This window comes from Calypte anna, chromosome 3 (genome assembly GCF_003957555.1).
Source record: "Calypte anna isolate BGI_N300 chromosome 3, bCalAnn1_v1.p, whole genome shotgun sequence".
Classification (NCBI taxonomy): domain Eukaryota; kingdom Metazoa; phylum Chordata; class Aves; order Apodiformes; family Trochilidae; genus Calypte; species Calypte anna.
In genome coordinates, this window is record NC_044246.1 from 28,127,504 (window position 1) to 28,147,190 (window position 19,687).

Sequence of the window (19,687 nt, forward strand, 5' to 3'; positions counted from 1 at the left end):
TTTGCATGTCTCATCTATATGGCCTCCAGGAGCCACGTTAAGCAAGTGAAGCAGGAAGAGCTCCAAGATGAAATCATTCTCAGAAACCCTTAGCTTGCTATTCTCTTTCTGCCACTACTACATTCCATGGATCACAGAGCATATCAATAGTGGATTTAATCAGAAACAAGACATTCCTTCTGGTTTTCTTCTCTCATACTTGTAACGCACCACATGAAAAAAACAGGCGAGTTTGATGTTTGTATTAACATGTGACTGTTGCACATTGCACAGCCTGATAAACAGCTGTTAGTTCTTCATTTACAGGCAAAAAAGGTAGTTGCTTTGTTCTATAAATGTAAAGTTCCAGTGTGGATTAAGAGATGAGACAGAACCAGAAGAAGTAATCTAAGAAAATAACTTGCAAATACGGGGTAAAATAAGCATTTTATTTCCACAAATTTTCCCATGTTTATAGAGCTTTTCAGACTTTTCCTAAAAAATTCAACAAGGCTGGGCAGTACAACCATGCTTTCATTTTCTACTCCCACTCCTTCCTCTCCCTGCCCATCCTTTCATGGACAAAAACTAGATTTATTTTAAAAAAAGAGTCCTAGCAGTTTTACATGTCCTGTTCTTTCTAAGCATTTCAGACAAACTACCACACTAATGTGATGACTTGCAGACAATTTACAGATTTTGTACCATCCAGCATCCTGCCCTGCCACACTGGTCCTTCCTAAAACTGCAGAGGAACACACCTCGTCAGCAAACCCCGCCCAAAGAAAGAGCTACACCTGACAAAACGCAGGAGAGGGGCAGGATTTAAACCCCTGCCATTTGGCTGGGCTGCTGAACAAGTGGGGAACTGGGTGCCTGTGCCCCACACCTCCTGCTGCCACTGCAAAAGCTCTCCCGAGCGCAGGCTCGCCGGCAGAAATGAGGTCAGAGCACTGCCCACAGCTTACAGCAGAGCTGGAAGCCTGAAGCCAGCTTACAGAATAAGGAGAAAAGCTGCACTGAGAGCAGCTGCTACCTCCAGGCTAATGGAGGCACCCTAGAATGAGACTTCCTCACTTGAGACAGAGAAACGTTTCTTTGGCGTTTTCTTCAGGGCACATCTGCAACTAAACTTCCAGGTAAAAAACAGGACTTCAACTAAAGGCTCATGAAAACCTGCAAATCTGTGAGGAAGGATTGCAAGAAACACCCAAACCATCACTGAGGTTGCATTAAAAAAACACCCAAATAGAAAGCTGTACTATCTCACTTTACTATATTATGTCACAGAGATCAGTGATACCTGCTGACTGACTTACTCCCTAATATTCTAGCATGGAAATCTCTTAAAAGAAATTCTCAAAATGAGGTGTACCTACTATTCTATCAACAGCAAACCCATAAAAGAAAGCACTGAAGTAACATGCAAAGAAGTCTAATACTTTTGGTAAACAAGGTTTTCTCAGCTGGACTCTAATGTTTTGGCTAACTTACTTCTTCGGGATCTGAGTGGAACAGTGTTGCAATTGGAGCTACTGGAGGGAGAGAACTACCTGCATCCTCTCTTTCTCTGGAGTCTCTGAAGACACAGAGCATCTGTGCAAAAATCTTTAAATTCAGCCACCATGTGAGAAAATATCTTAGTCCAAGGAGTGGAAAGAGAACAATAACGTACAGAAGGAAGCAAAAGCAGCTCAATTGGCTTCATAATACAACACTTTAAACCACCAGTAGAAAATAATTTCCTTAATCTTTGAGGTAGAAGAAGTCTTCATCACCATCACCACAACCGTAATTTTTTTGAACTGAAGTATTCCCAAGTGGGTTGGTGTTGGGAGTGGTGGAAGGAGGGTGAAGGGGTGTGGAGAACAAGTGAAAGAAGTGATGAAAACTTGAAACTGAGACCAGACCACTGACTAATCTTTAATACAGAAACAAACAAACAAACAAACAAAACAAAACAAGCCACAAAACCACACACACACAAAACAAAAAAAACAAACCAAACCAACCACAAAAAACCAACCAACAAAACCAAACTGAAAAAAAGAAAAAAAAAACCAAACAATCAAGCAAAAAACCCCAGGGACTTTCATTAAAAGCTGGTAAAGGACTGCTAGGTAATGAAGCAACAATAAACTTCTTTTGTGAAGGTGAAGAAGCATGATCTTTATGAATCCTGCAGGCAGACACTCAAAGCCCACATACAGCTGGATATTTAATTTTCTACCTAAAAACACGCATGTGGAAGATACCTAAGATGTGTGCTGGATAACTAGGGAGAAGTACAAGGAAGATATGAAGACAGAGGTTGTACTCCTCTAGAGCTTGACTTACTCAGACACAGCTCACCAAGACCAACAGTTGTTCTCTCTCCGACAACAAAAACACCAAGCAGTTCTGTCAACACGTAAAGGTAAACTTTTTTTTTTACGTGTTATGGTATTTACTTGCATTTGCTATTTCATTCCTTCTTGTCCATATCTGATATTCCACCAACAAAAACACCCTCTTAAGATTTCTGCTGCATACTCCAAAATCCACTACAGTAGGAGAGAAATGCAGTAAAAAGGAAATAATGGAAAGGATAATGAATACATATAAAACATTTGCTGACATATATTCAGATAACACACTGTCTTAACAAAAAAATCCCAATTCAAAATACAGAAAATAAAAATGAATATATGTACACTAAACATCTTCAATTATTAAAGAAAATATGGGCAGCCAGAAACAATACAGTGGCAAATTTTATGCCAGGAAATACTAACAAACTGATTTTCCCCACCTTTGAGGAAAATAGTGTGTTAATTTAAAGGCCATAAGGGAACACTGCTGCATTGCAACCGGCCATGGGGTGTAATTTACAAGACCACTAAAGTTTGGAATATGTATGTCTCATACAGAATCTTAAAAAACAGAAAACAAACAAACAAAAACAAAACAACCCACCCCCCAAAACAAAAAAACCCAACAACAAAAAAAACCATAAAACCAAACAAACAAGCAAACAAACAAATCCTACCACTCTGATTCATTAGTGCTTTTCAGAGTTTATAACTTTATTATTTAATTCATAGTACTGTACCATTTGGGTTTTAATTTTTTTCTTAAAACAGGGTTTGTGCATTTATATTCTAAAGCATTTGTGTAGACAACTTTGTCTATCAACAGCCATCAGGTGATTCGATCATAAAGTAAAAGACTATTACACTATCAGGTATCCTTTGATAAACTCACAGTTCAGTTTAAGTTACTTATAAATTTCAACAGTACAGATAAAATTATTTCTGGGATATTAAGTTTGCTCTCAGAATAACAGTAAAAAAAAATCATCATTGAGTAATAAGCAGAGTAATAAGGGGAGCAACAATAGTTATGTTCACTACTCTAAAACAAAATAGTTTTTATCAGCTTGCATTCTGGTAGTTTTACTATGAAGTTAATTAATAGACTCCTACACTTATATCTAAATGCCAAGCAATTAATGGCACTGAACTATAAATGGCTTTCTCTTTGCTCTTGTAGAGTTACTTTATAAAGCAAATGCAAGTCTATCACTTCACTGATTTAATTCAGACTTCGTGAGGTTAATATTCACAAGCAATCTCAATATAAAGAACTGCTTTAATTAACCTTCTGTGATTTAAATATGGGGAGAAATTGGAATTTCGAAACTTTAAATACCCCCATAATAACAGCAACAATAATAATACTTTGTGGATCAAAGCCAAACCACGGATTTGAAAAATACATCTGAACAAGTGTATCTTACTGTATTTCTAAACTCATTTAAAAGATTTTTCTCTCACCATAACACACTAAATCCATGATAGATTTTACACAGTTTATGTAGTTGAGATTAAAAATGTTTCCTTTCAGGATTATTTACTTACAAATACTGAAGCTTTCAGTTTAAAAAAAATTATTCAATCCCCACATTTTGCACTAGAATGCTTTCCCAGAATTTTGTTATGGACGGAGGATATCATCTACTGAATCTATACTGATTGTATGTAAGTAACATAAAAACACTTTAAAAAAAATAACGGAACAAACTAGGGCCTTCTTTCCCCCCAAGACTAAATGTTCTCTTTCCCTTTTAACTAAAAGGAGTCTCTTACTGCCAGAGTTTATGATAATCTATGCTGACTTCATTTTATTACATGAAAAACCTCATCAGGACCCAGGCCTTTCTGTGTTGCTCATCTTAAAAGCACAAGAGCTCCTATGTATCTGCTAGGTATAGAATGATATAAAACCAGGATAAAAATTCAAACCCAGCAAAGTACAGGGGGCCGTGAATATTCCTGCCAAGCAGGTTTGCAGTGTGTCCTGACCCATCTCCCTGGGACTGTACGGCCAGACACCACTGAACCCTTAGCAGCAGCAGATGTCTGAAGAGGTGCACTTGCTGCTTTCTCAGGAGCAGAAAGCTGACCTTCCAAACCCCTCCTTCAGCCCGTAAACTGAAAAGCCCACATTCGGCAGAAAACCTTTACCAGATGAACCCAGCAAAAAAACCACACAGACTCAGGAAATGTTCAATGACACTGAGGGAACTTCTAGCTCAAGGTGCCGTACAATTGTTAAGACAACACAGAGGCAAACAGACACTTAAACTGACAGCCCTGTGGAAGTTGATAAAACAGAGATTTAAACAAGTTTGCTGCATTTTATGCATAAACAACAGTACCACAGTGCAAGACAGAATACTTCTCCCTTCCCAGTAGTATCACTTAACAAATCCAAGTTACTACAAAGACAGATGCGTGTATGGGGCAATTACGCATGCTGACTTTATAGGCTTCAGACCTAGTAGACTGGAGTTGATTTTTATTTGGCTAAATTGATCACCAAGTCTGTAAATGCTTCCTTTAAACTAAGAGGGCCAAGAAAGTCTTCTCAAAATATGAATATAGTTTTTTGGGTTTGCTCAATATTCCTTCAGCAAAAATAAGAAGCCTGCACTCCTGTGAGTGTTGCTCTGTGCTATGCCCTCAATTTCATGTTGGTGCTCAGGTGTGACTTTACAGACAATTATCTTTGCTTTTTCTGCCTGACTCTATTCCTGCTAACTGCTTGGCTCTGGAAGATCATTTTCCAAGTCTGACAAGGTAGCACCTATTATAATCTTATAAATACAGATATAAATCAGCTAGGGAAAAAGAGAAAGGTTTGACATATTTCCTGCAATGATTTAAGCAATGCTGAGCAAACAGAGCATGCCCCAAATGGACAATAACCAGCTATTCTCACTACTAGGAGAAGATGTAGCACAACAGGAGTCACAGTTTCACTGAACTCCTGAGCTGAGTATATAACCTCTGCCACACAAACATACAGCCATATGCAGAACACTTATTTCCTATTATAGCAGCATCATGATTATGAAATAAAACTTCATAAAAGTAGAAATCTAACTGGCAAAGACTCCAAATACTCATTTAACCTACACAGGTTCAAACCTCATTTGCCCTTCCTGAAAATATCATGTGCTTAAGAAAGGCTAGAAAAGGATTAATTATTTTTATGCACAAGATCACTATGGTTCCTAACTACTTCATTTGTTCGTTTGTTTTTAAGTAACTTCAAGGTGACAATTGCCTTTCAGAGGTGGTGGTCACTGGTGGCTTGTCTAGAAGTCCGGATTTAAGTCATGGTGTGTGAGTTTGGAAGTCAGATGCTGAAGCCTCCTCTCCCCAAACCCAGCCAACCTTTATTACAGGTGCAAAAAGTCAGTGTTGCAGCCTGCATTTTGCAGCTATCTGCTCTCCCTGAAGCAGGATGGCAACAAAGGTTTCAGTATACCAAAATGGATGCCTTTATGAAGAGTTATACTGTTGTTTTCCCTTATCTCTAATTCCAGGTACCAGAGAAGGGAAGCTGGAAAAGCTGGCAGAAATATGTTTATCTGTACCCCATTTTCAGCCTTTTCTCTGTTCACTACATACAAGCAGCTCTGGTTTTTAAAAGCCAACCAACAAGCACCCATCAGAAGCAAAAGTTCTTGGTGGCATGAATTTGAGTTTGAGTGGTGTGAAGTAATTACTTCTCCCTTGAACCTCTTTACCCTGGAAAGAAAATAATTGCTTGTAAACCAAAACCAAGCCCCAAGCCAAAGTCTTTCAAGACAGCATGAATATACACTGTTCACTAGGCACCTCTGTTGCTGAGGAGACTGAAGCCACAAAGGATTTATGGTACATAGCATGTAGTGATGTCAGCCACTGCCAATGAGAGCAGGCAACAATCTCTTCTGAACATTAAATTTGACTATGAGTTGACATTAAACTGCAATAGCCCACTTCCATGAAGAATACTTTCCTATATGCCTGGCAGCAAATGCTTGATTAACTTACAAGCTTGGTCATTCCCATATTTCCTGTGGTTCATAACACAGCTAATATTAAGTGTAACCACTCATCTAGTGGTAGTTGATCACAGACACACGGGTTAAAATGACAGAAGAACAAACGATTTTTATCACAGCTTTAAGCCATGGGTAACTCTATGTTACTTGCAATGCTGCATATGCTCTAAAAGAAGTTTAAATTAAATTCAGAAACTTAAAAGCCAAGATCTTATCAAATAGAACAACTGCACTAAAGTATAAAACTTAAATTTGGGCTCACTGATGACTGTCTGTATTACTTACTAATGAATTTGGTATTTGCATGTAACACAACTATTCCTAACTTAAAACAACAGTGTTTTGTACAGTGTTACACCCCAAAACAGCTTGAGTGTTAATTAACATTCTATTTATTATACTGTTAAAAGACCTTTAGCAGCTCACATTCAATTTAAAAACAAGATTTCATCCTCACTGTACCAAAATCACTTTAATAATTTGATGCATTCTGCCTCAAAACAATTTGTTCTGTTTTCATGACAGCCATACAGCTTGGACATGAAAACAGATTAATTAGTTTCACATTTTGTTCACATTTTCAAAGACTGTTTCAAATTGGGTAATGTTTTATCTGTCCTACCTTGCACTGACTCAATGCAAGAAACAGATGTCCGTGGAGGAACATTCTCATCATGGTCTCAGACTTGCAGCTGAGACTAGTTCAAACCACTCTCACCAGTTAGGAACAAATCTGGAATTTAGGGCCTCCATTGATTCCAGTTTAGGGAACTGGAGAGAAGCTGCAGCCCCTTGTGGGAATGCCAGTGGTCCCCAGCCCTCTGCCCAGAGAGACCAACTGAGGCACCACGTCCCCCACCTCATCATGCACCCTGCCCTCCTGCTTTGGATGCCTGAGAACACTGAAACAGCTCACAGATTCTTTACTGGCCTGAATGGCATTCAACCCTCCTTAACCCACTCTCAGAAAAAATCCACCAGTTATTTTAGGCTTTCTTCTTCCCATGACACTTTGAGTTGGAAAAAAAATTCATGATGATCAGCAGGTCTTATCCATAGGTAAGGTGCCACACTGGAGGAGAAAACAAGGTTTTGGCCAGCTTTTAGAACATTTTAATATAACTTAACAGTGACAACTTGTTTGTAAAACATTTTCTCCTTTTAAATAAAAATAGACTAAGGGCTGAGCCTGAACTATCTGGCTATTCCTTTGAGGCACTTAAACATAAAGTGGTGACCATACACAAATGGTGTAAACACACACACAGTCTCTTCATACACACTGTTAACCAGAAGGACCAATGCCCCAAAAAAGTGCACTTCTGTGCCCCACCTCATGGACCTGCCATAATTCTTTTCCCCTTTTCATCTCATGCTTGCATGTGAGTAAAGGGATCAGCATAATTCCAACTCTACTCTTGCTTGCAAGCAGAAAGCTTCCAGGAATATTTACAAAAAAGAATGACTTCAGCATAACAGTAGCAGGTATAGAATAAAATAACTGCTTTTGTTTAACTAAACAAGTAAGTCCATAATTATCTTGCAGATGTATTTCATCTGTCAAGTAGTGATATTGTCCCAACTCATAAAATAGTGCATTAAACCTCAAAGGCACAATCCTCTTTCAGTACATATGAACATATGATACATAAAAAAAGAAAATATACAAACAAGGCTGTTTAAAAGCCAGTTGGAAAGCATAATAACCCAAAATATACACCACACTATCTTAACAAAATAATGTTTAATGATGACAGTTCAAGTTTGCAATTACATGACATTATTGAGCAAAATATCACTTCTACTTATGGCAAAAGACTTAAAACTGCAAAAACAACTGAAGCATTTATTCACTTATATGCTATTTCAAGATGAAAAACCCTGCTAAGGGCAACACTGTAGTACTAGTGCAGCACATCCTTCCCTTTTCTTTTATAGAGAAGTAAAGGTAAAAAGAAGCTTAAAAAAAACCACAACCAAGGTAATATCTATATCTACTGGCAATATCTAATCATCAATGAATCTGCTACTGCAATGAATTCACTTAAAACAAAGCTCTTCCTTTAATGTTTTTTACACAGCAGGCTTCTGATAGAAGAGGGGATGACTGGTTCTAGTTTAACAATATGGCTCTATAGTGAACTATGCCAGTACTACCATCAAATCACCTCTTATAAAATTCCTTTTCTGTCCACCGTGCAATCAATTTAACAAAGAACTGAAAAACCTACCCTTCAAACATTCAAATAAATCCCACTCTCCTCCTTCCTGTCTAAGGTTATTAGAAGAACAGAAACTTGCAAGCCACTGGAATAGTCCCAGAAATTATTTTACTTGTTTAGTTTTATGGACAAGATCACATATTGAATTCAAGTGAGCCAAGGAAAAGGAGCAATGGCCTCACACTTCCACAGTATGTGAGAAATGAAGACAAGAACCAAGTTTCAAGGCACAACACTTAAAAATTATACCTGGCTGCAGAAGCTCACTCACATTACATCTAAAAGCAAAAATAAAACATTGTCTGTATGACATTTCCTACCAGTTTTCTCCCTATAATAGAATAACCAGTACATCACACTACAGGGTTGTACATAAAAGGAAATGAGTGGCAAGACACAGTCTGTGATCCATCCCGAATAAACACTACTTTCAGCTTGATAATAGCCAAAACCAGTAGATTGACATAAATCTACATGGAACATCAAGAAAATACAATAGGGAAAAGATTGAGAGGCCCCTTTTCTCCAGACTGGCATCTCTCTTCTCTGTCCTGAAGTAAAACTATTTCAATCACACTGGCATCACAAACTTCTTCACCTCAAAGCTGCTCCCCTGCTACAAGGATGATCAGCTTCCAGTTCATCAGGCATAGAATAGTAGAAAGACTTCAGGACAAAAATCACCCTTTTGTTATGCACTTGGAGACTGACCACAATGTCCTGATCCACTGCTGGGGCTACCACAAAATGCTTCAATATTATTAGAGTGATCTTCTCTTGCATTATGGTCCAACCACTCTCTCCAGGCAAAACACTGCATATAAAGTTTTCCCATAATTCTGGTTAGTCAACATGAGTCAAAAAAACATCTTCAGAGGCCAGCTTTTCCTTCTGAGGCCATCATCCTGAAACAATTGACTTTATACATTCCTCAAAGTTGTGACCATTCAAACTAGGACTACACACCAACGAGTGCAAAAAGCAACAAAATCAATATGAAAAGACAAGGAAACTGTTAATGAAGAATGCAGAAAGCATAGAGGAAATACAGGTGCAAACTGACAAGAGTAAAACCAAGGATGGCAAAGAATGACAGACTGCATGACTGAAACTACCTCAGTTTTCTAACTGACCCTTCCTGAGACAGGGGGAAGAGCAGCCATGGAACCAATCTGGAGATGGGAAAACGGAGTGGGTACCAAGGTGTTAAGAACTGATTATTTACATGAAATGGTTCCATCTACACAGAAATGCTCCAGGAAAAGCCTGTACAATTTAAAACTTGAGAGCAGAGTTCAAAAGCTAAGAGGCTGATCACTACTGAAGAAAAACATAATGAATCAGACATCCACAAACCACAAAGAATTTCAGGAGTGATTCTCACATCAAGGATTATCAACTGCAAGGGTGTGCTGGTGAGGACACAATGTGTTGTCTGAATTTGCAGAATTAGGCAAAATATCCATTTACCCTGAGATGCCTCTACCAGCCATGGAACCTGGATTTACACAGTCCTTCACTATACCCCCAATTCCTCAAAGAAATTTGGCTACACTGAGGCTGGTTTCTTTTACATGAGAATCTGTCCCTGCTTTTCTCTTCAAGCCAGCTCTCTGAAGATCATGAGATACGGAAGGCTTTACTCTCATTTTGCCTTTTCCCTTTTCTACAGTATTCCTCACCTCATTGCACAGTCCTTCACTTTTCTGCAAATTATGTCACTGAATCACATACCAAAAGATAAATCAGGACCTTGTTATTTTATAAGTCCTATATAGTTGGTATGTTTTGTATATTTGTAAGACTAAAATAGTCAATCCATTCAATTGACAATATCTAAAATATGATGAGGTGCCAGAGACAACAAAAAACCCCATTTCAGTTTTACAAACAGTGATACAGAGACATCGAAGATGCTGTTTCTCCTGTCTCTGAAGCTCTTTTACTAGGTCTTTATCTGCCAAGACTCTACCAAAATGCTTATGAACAGTATTTTCAAGTCACAGAGAAATCAAGCATTTAATGCCAAACTAAAAAGGAAGAAAATTAAAGACACAATTTCAATCTTTAAAGTTGCAGTTACATATAATGCAAAAGATGGAAAGTGGTGACATTTACAAGAATATCATGGATACAATTAAGAATTCTATTTCATAAACCATCTAGCATTTTAATGAAAAAAGTTAAGTCTCGATGGAATTTTAAAATGTAGATGAAGAAAAATTAACATGTAATTACACAGTGAAATTATCATAGCTTTATTTTAAAATCAAAGGAGAGGAGCCTCCTGTATCATTGCTACTTACAGCATCTTTTGTTAGTTTATTTTACACACTATTTTATTTCAAGCTAAGATTTCTACATTGCACCAGCATTATTCCAAAATGTTAATCAACCATGCCTGACAAAATTCCCCAGTGACCTGCAGCAAGTGCTGATGCTTCCACTAATACCCAGTCTTAAGCAACTCAGTTTTGCTAGATTTCCCAGGATGGTGAGTATGCTTTAGTTTCATCCTTCCATTTCCAGATCACCTCTCTGCGATGAACATAGCTGAGGCTGCAGACAGAACTGAGCCTACACACTCAGCTGCATGAGCTCTGGACTTCCATTTTGTTCAAGATCTAAACTCCGTGTGTTTCTCCAGGTCTGGGAAGCACACCCACACACTGTCACTTCTGATTTTGGTTAAAAAACAGATTCACTTGAAATTAATTTTAATGGCTAACGTATAAAGCCCAATTCAAGAACAGCAATGGATGCTGAATTACGCAGTTTCACTAACTGGATGTGCAAACTGACAACATTCACACTACATTACACAGCTGTAATATCAATTAATAATATCTCCTAAGAAGATCCCTTGGCAAAACAGTTCCAAAATGGCTTGAATTTATCTACCCTCAGATGAAGTAACATGAAAAACAAAACAAAACTGTAGTGACCATGTTAGATGCAGGAGCTCTCAACAATCTCGTCTTGTGAGGGGAAAAACCAAACCAAACCAAAACACCTAAAGAAAACTTCCAGCTTCCCCTGACACCTGATCAAGAAATGGCTACTTCTTTTTAAAAGCAGATTTAATAGTTGGTGGGGATATATACGTTGGCTTTATTCTAAAAAACTGACACAGAATAAGGCCTGAAAGTGTGTGCAGATGTAATGGTGTGTGTATGTATTCCCGAAGACTTTTCAGAAGGATATTGTCTGATTCTGTGCTTAATTGGTTTTGTTTTTAATGCTGTTCTCTCCAAAAAGAGTTGGATGGGTTTTGTTCATTTCACACAGACAATTTTTACACTTGCAGCTCCAGTCCAATGGTTGGCAGAGGAGGAAGGTGCTTACCTGCTGAGCCTGGTACCTCTGCTGGGCCTGTGACAAGTACTGTGCCTGGGGTGGCAGATGCTGAGGCTGTGGCTGCTGGTTGTAGTACGGCTGCTGGCCCTGCTGGCAGTAGCCACTCACACCTTGCTGACCATACTGAGGCGGGATCTGTTGGAAGAGCCAAGTAAAGCAAAAATTAGCCAAGGCACAAGAGGGTATGAAATCAAGATATATCACATTCATGTGGCAACCTGAGCGGACGTGATAGCCTCAGCTCTGCACTTGATGCAGAAGTCCTTCTTACTCTTACACTCCGCAGTTCAGGCACGCCCTTAGATCCTCTTGCCCAAGCAGTAGGAGTACACCCAAGTGCTCTCTGTAGTTACTCTATTCAGGAAGAGTTTCTAAGGAGAATGCTGCACTTCTGAACATCATGAGACTAAAATGCCAAGCCTTCTAATATGTAAGCAATTATTTTAAATGTTTGCTCTCCACAGCCACGCTACTGAGGCAAATCAACACAGCAATCTTCTTGACGTGATGACCCAAAAGTACAAGTGGGAAAAAACTCAAAAAACCAAAAAAAAACCAGAACTCTCATAGGTAATGAAGAAGGAATGGGTTTTTTTAAGCAATGAAGTACTAATTTGTGTGAAATGTTTTGACTCCTCAGGTTTTTAGCTTTTGTGTATAGATGTGTGTTTAAAATATACAAAGAAAAACCCCTAGGGGTTTTGCAGGTTTATTTTTGTTGAGTTCATTCTCTCTCAGTCTCTTCCTGTCTACTAAGGCAAGTCTTTACAAATAACAAACAAACAAACAACAGACAACAACAAAAACCAACCAATGAAACACAAAATATCCTATTAGAGATCCTATTAACAGACAAATCAGCACATGTATCCTGCACTGAGAACACACACATACAAGAATTTAAGTTAAAACCAAAAGCAAGTCGGTTATGATGTCAGAGGAATTTTCTGCATCAGTTCAGTCTGTAAGCCTTGTTTCTTGAGATATCTGAAAAGCTTTCAACAAGCTGCTGATACTATGTCTGTTCTGCCCCCTTTTTTTTCACCAAACACCAGTACTTAGTTTCATATGGTCCTACACATGCTTACCCGAGGCAATGTCTTGGATAACCAAGCTCATCTGAAATGCTTTTATTTCTGAACTGTTCTTAGTGAGTCTCTGATCCACCAATAAATCTGTTTACTAAACATGTAAACACATACTTGTTCTACCTAAAGGTAACTTAGTACATTTTTTCAACAATACAGTAATGCTTACTAGGTGATAATACAATTTCAAGTAAACATTTAAACACATGTACAAATTGTTTTTACTATAACAACTCAATCTGCTCCTGTGTTAATAGTCCTACTTCTTGGTAATTCCTAACATCAGCACTATAACCTCACCTTTGCACATGTTCTCTTTGCTTGCCTGCTTACTTCACAGGCAGTTAGATGTTTCTGTGACCAATTAACCCTTTCTGACAAATACCACCTCCCTGCTGATGCATAAATAAGGCACTTATAATGCTAACTAAAAAGGGTATATTGGAATATCATCAGGCAAACAGAGAGTCGGAGTCTGGGATCTGACAGAAGACCACATGGTGATTTGCCCCTTAACTGCAAAGGTCACAGAGGCTGGACCAGTTCCTAGGAAATGCTGAGGAGAAACCTATGTTGTGGTCCATCTGGGTTCCAGCAGCCTTCTGAAGAGGAGAGGGAGAGGGAGAAGGAAAGAAGAAAAAAGAAAAGAAGGAAGAAGGAAGAAGGAAGAAGGAAAAAGGAAAAAGGAAAAAGGAAAAAGGAAAAAGGAAAAAGGAAAAAGGAAAAAGGAAAAAGGAAAAAGGAAAAAGGAAAAAGGAAAAAGGAAAAAGGAAAAAGGAAAAAGGAAAAAGGAAAAAGGAAAAAGGAAAAGGAAAAAAAAAAAAGGAAAGAAAAGATCTCCTAACAGGAAAATATGGGCAAAATATTCTGGAGAGATGAAGAAGAAAAAAAAAAATTAGAGGAATTTGAATGCCTGATTGATAGGATGGTGAAAAAACAAAAGATTCATCAGGAACTGGAGCATTTCTAGAATAACGGTACTTGTACAGGAAGGCTGCAGCTCACATGAACATATAAGGATCAGGAGAGTAAAAGTTTAAACTGAAGAGAAGGGTTTAGAACACACAGTTCAAAAGCATGTCATTGCTATGACAAATGAGGGCACAGAGATTCAAGGTTATCACATGAAGATGCCAAGAAGAATCATAGAAAGAAAACAAACACAGAGATGACTGCAGAGTAAATAGGGTGGCATGAAGAAAGTCCAGCAATACATAGCCAGGTACACAAAGAGGAGAGTAGGAAAAAACTTGGATCACTGAAACATCAAACAAAAGCACTAGCTACTGTCATATCAGAAGGCTGGTAAAAGGGAAACAATTAGTAGGTAGCTATTTTGCATCATCCTAGGATACAAAGAAGACAGCTGGTGACAAAGTAACATTATAGTCTATGTTGAATTTAGAAACAAAACAAAACAAAACTCCACCTCACCAAGCAGCAAAAGACTGCAGCTTGGTTGCATCAGGAAGAGTAAGGGCTGAGACCACTTGGCATGGATGGACTACGGCAATGCTGACAGCAGCACACTGAGGGACATCAGCAAAAGCACTCTAAGACTGTTTAGAGGGAAATTTCAACTCCTCCCATGTAGACACAGCAAGTGGACTACAAAGCAGAGACCAGACCATCAGAAAACTGCCAAAGACTATTCCATCCATGGAGCTGCTTGTTAGGGAACCTGCATGAGGAGCCACTGCCTTTGGCTTAGTCCTGAGCAGCAGGTGCCATCAACTTCTGCATCCTACAGCTGGCAGAACCACTTCACATCAGTGACCATGCACAATTCTAGTGAGCATCTGTACAGGAACAATGAAAACCAAGGACTCCACCAATGTTGCACTTAAATTCGAGAAGTTGTAACAACATAAAAAGGAGAAAGCTTCTTAAAAGAAGCTCTAACGAGACAAGTGCAAGAAATAAAATCTGACTGGCAGCATCAAAGCTGCTTAGCAACAACCACATGGAAAGCACAGAACCAATATTCACCACCTATTAAAACCTGAGAAGAGCAAAGAGACATCAGCATGGCTCATTGCAGGTTTCTAGAAGTAAAAAGGCATCCTTCAATAAGCCAACAAGTCCAAATGAGGAAAACAAAATACTGTAAACTCTGGCTCTTCAAATGTACTCAGGCAGGCCAGAAAGAACTGGAGGAGAAGCTAGGAAAGGAAATCAAATAAGTAATGAATCACTTCTTCAAATACATCAGGAACAGAAGGTCTGCCAAGAAGTTTGTAGTGCCAAGTGATGATCAAGGTATAAATGGAGATTCAGAAAGAAATCACTAAGAGTAACAATATTTTATATTTTTTGCAATTGTGTGCACTCTGGAAAAATCTTAGGAGGTTTCCATGCTGGAGTCTCCCTTTGTGAGGGTCTCTATGAGTGTGTCTGAATCTTACAGGACTGTTAATGGAACAACAAACTGACAAACACTAAGAAATGCTCCAAGATCAGACAGTACCACCCCAGAGGTCTAAACAAATTCAAGAATGGAATAGCTGAATGACTAGTGACAGTACACAACCTCTAACCTGTAGCTGCCTTGGGGGGTGAGAACTGGAGTATGGCTTTAAAAAAAGAACAAAAACCAAATAAACATCCAAACCAAAACAAACAAAAAAATGCAGATATTTGAGAATTTAGGACTATAAAGGACTGATGACTATTCTGGATAAACCAGGACAGGTAAGAATGAAGATCAGAATTAGGAAACATCAACACAGCTTCTGCCAAGGAAAATTTCTCTCTGGATACTTCTTGGACTTCCTGGGAAGAGTTAAACACCAAGGTTGATAGCAATCAACAGTGAACAAATAGAAAGCTACAAAGCTGACACAACAATTAGGAGGCAGTAAATGGTAGAAGCTTTTGGGAAGCAAACTTTAAAACAAGAGACAGATGGGATCTGTAGTCACAAAGGTGGAAGATGTTTGAAACACATTACCAAATTACATTCTGAAAGCTGAAAACTTACGTGGGCTCAAGCAAAGACTGGACTGGTTCAGAAAAGATAGATCCTCTGAGGGTTAACAAATATATAGAGCCACATCTGGCTTAGGAAGTCCCTGAACTGGAAATAGCTGAAGGCTTAAAGAGTATTGGGGGAACCATCACATGCTTGCTTTGTTGTGACTCTTCTCTAGGCATCCAATTAACGCCTTCACTGGAGGCAGGATTCAGGGCTGCATGAACCTTTCATCTGACCTGATACAGCCATGCCTATGCTCTGACCACCTCTTTGCAATACATATCTGTGTTCTTCCAGAAAGCAATGAATATTTGGTCGGCAAGGTACAACGTAACAAAAACAAGCACCCTGAAGAGGCCGTAACACTTTGATTGCCAGAAGCTGGGAGACTGCTCCAATTTCTTCAACGTTTTTCCTAGCAACCTGCTTCCAGACACCAGTGTAAAAAAACAGTAGTGGGCTCTTCCTCTGACCTTAGGTATCAGTTCCTTATGTTGCAATTTTCCTCTATATTCTCCCACCAAGCTGCTTAACAAAAACAAAAAACAAGGCAACAATAATCCTGATGCTAGACATACTTTTAAATGCCATACTCCCGTGCAGAGACCCATCACTACTGCCTTAGCTGAACACTCAGTATAATTTCTATGGCTACTTAAATAAATAACAAACAACAACATGCAAATTAATCCTCCTCCTTACTGATGGGGATTACAAGATACTGCTCATGGACAAATGTTTATTAAACAGCATATAAAAAAGCTTAATTAAAATCTCCCCAGAACAAAACAAATCTGAAGCCAATTACTTACAACGCTTTGAATGAATGACCCAAGCATCCTCTGTCTTCATAAGGTAAACCCTCTCTCTCTTTCTCCTTTACACCCACATTTTTTCTGGCCACACAATACAGAAGATGAGAACTTGAGAAACTTCAGCGTGCCTGTGGTAATGCACACATTCTTGAGAGAGTTCAAGAGAGAGTAGACAGAAATTTGAATCTATTTCTAGGCAAGGACAGAAACTAATAATTACTTCACCTCCTATCTCACTGCACAGTCCAAATAGCATTATTTTTGGAGAAGTATGACTGACCATCAGTGATTAAGCCACTCTGAATGTTAACAAGGAAAGGATGAGAATAAAAGAGGAAAAAAATTGGCAGCCAGACTGAAGAGGAAGGAGAAATCCAATTAAACCTATAACTTAGCCCATTATCTTTAATTCTTGCTTGAACAAGGGGTCTTGTGGCAGACATTCTTTGTCCAGGTAATACCTTGAGAGTAATGAAAGTTTTAAGCAATTTTTGCATGCATAATCCATAACTAATGTGGAAGGATCATTAGACAGCATTGCAGTCATTATCATTTTTTTAAAAATTAAAATGTAACAGAATTAATGTGTTAGCATAGGTACACTAATAATGCCAGCAATATGCAGCAACCACACTTTTAAAGCATCCTAATGGCTACCTCTGGTCAGCAACAGAAGAAAGTTTACATGCACCCTTATCACAAAAAGCTCTGCCAAGTCACTTTGAACATGCCAGTCACCAGGACATGCACAATACATGGGAAGAGTCCAGGCAGCACAGGTCACTGTTCCTCCCTCCAAATCTACTTGGTTCCCAGACAGCCAGGTAGATGCTGGATAATGACAGTAGCAGGCAACAGCACAGTTCAGACCTCTTTCACCACAGTGTCATGATAAAAAACTGTGAGGGGAAAAGGGTGTGTTTGGCCCGATGAGCATTAAGCCCTACTTAGAGGGGGAAGAAAAAGTGGTCTCTGGAAGTAGGGGAGGCAGTCAGGGGAAAGGCTGACACTACTTGATTCCACAGCTGACTTTCCTAAGAAACAGTGAAACAGACCTGAACATGGTGGAACAAGTATCATCTGCAAAAAATGTAATCATCAGTAACATTCCATTTTCCTACCAACTATAATACTGTAATCAGAATACAAACTGTATACTGAGTGGGATTCCAAGAAAAACAAACCAACCCCACCTCATACTTCACAACAGGAGTAAAACAGCACATTCCTTCAGTCAAAAAAATGTTATAGCCAAATTTACTTCTAATACTTTTATTGTTACAGTGGTCACTTCTGTAATAACTATAAAGTAAGCTGTCACATAGTTCCCATTAAACTTTCAAATAATACTCTTGTGATTTTCTGAAACATTTACTACTTCTGCCTTAGATTTCCAAAGCCAGACCTCTGCCAAAACACATGCACTACCACACATTTTGAATAGAAGGTTGTAAGGGAAAACTAACCCTTTGGCCTTCATGTACTTAAAAAATATTGGTTTATATCTAAAAGCTTCTACTTTTTGTAAACTCAGGTCTTCATCTATAAATTTAGCTGAATTGCAGAAAGAGGAAAAATGTAATACGCACAGGGAAATCCTCTGGCACAAATTCAGGGTAACACTCTGCCACAGTTAGTGCAGCCTGGTCTTCTGTCCCAGGTCCAGCATACCTGTGCACTCACAGATCTAATGCAGGCTGCAAGTCCTTCTCACTGAATGACACACACACCCCCCCCAAAAAAAAAAAAAAAAAAATCAGATGAAACCAAGTAACAAGCTGGGTGTTAATGTCAAGGCTATTAATAAGAGGTAAATCAGATACTCTGATGTTAAGGCAGCTTATTCATACATTCTATAAATTCTATTACTTCTTATCACTTAACTTTGACCTTTTGACAATACATTGGTCACAATGTTCACCTATGTTACTGTCTTGGACTGCTTGCCTTTACATTGAAGTATGAACTTTAAAATCTTATTAATTTCCTTTGACATATTAACACTGGCCTGACGCTGGCTCACCCTCTGATCCAGAGCAAGGAAGCAAAAGGATAAAAACCATGTTTCTGTGTCACAGCACAATAATCCCCATTTTAGACCTTGCAAGGCAGCGGATTTTGCAGAGTCATTAAATGCATGTCTATGTTGAAGACTGCAGTGCAGTACACAGACCTGCAAACCAGCTCAGATATTGTAAGGAGCCTACACCAAAAGCCGTGCTAGGTTAATTTGCCACGCTCTATAGAAGGGTGAATTAGGTCAGAGGGAGATCCACATCTTGTAAACAGTCTGCTGCTTGTACACAAGCCAGCTGATTTTAAAAAGCAGCTCGAGTATCTTTACACTACACTGCAGTCTGCAATGCAGTCATACCCTGTACTACTGTGAACGTGCAGGACAGAAAGGACAGGACTCCCAACACATGTCTCTAGTTCTCTTTTCCTCAGAAAGTGCACGGCAGCATGGTTACACACCAGTTGTCAGTGCAATGCATATGGCATCAAATCTGTGCCTGTCGTGAGGTGCTCTCTATGTACTGTTTTTTACTGTAGCTTAAGTCAAAGCACCATGAGCTAACCCGTTATTAGTACAGGCAATTTTCCTCTCCTTTAAAAAAAGAGAAAATATGAAAAAAAAATAGAATGTAAAAAACTACCAAGGTTACATGATTAAAAAACTCTCCAGTCAAAAAATATAGATGTTAGGGTTCCAAAAGTAACATTAACTGAGCCGAGCTGCACATATATAGCACCTTCTCTTTCAGATTTATGCTGTCAAAGGCATTTCATAAAATATAGAGGGTATGAAATGTGGCTGAGTTAATGTGGCTGCTAGAATCTTATCATTTATGTTTTCTGACTTCTTAGCTGTGCAA

General features: G+C 38.8%; 1 protein-coding gene across 6 annotated transcripts in view; it reads right to left on the minus strand.

Moving 5' to 3' along the window:
• ARID1B (AT-rich interaction domain 1B) overlaps positions 1 to 19,687 on the minus strand; it is a 330,726-nt gene that overhangs the window by 236,175 nt on the left and 74,864 nt on the right. For all 6 annotated transcript variants that reach the window (XM_030448695.1, XM_030448697.1, XM_030448698.1 and 3 more), the window contains exon 3: positions 11,923 to 12,069. In XM_030448695.1, coding sequence (XP_030304555.1) covers positions 11,923 to 12,069 — 147 coding nt within the window. The remainder of the gene's footprint in view (positions 1 to 11,922; positions 12,070 to 19,687) is intronic.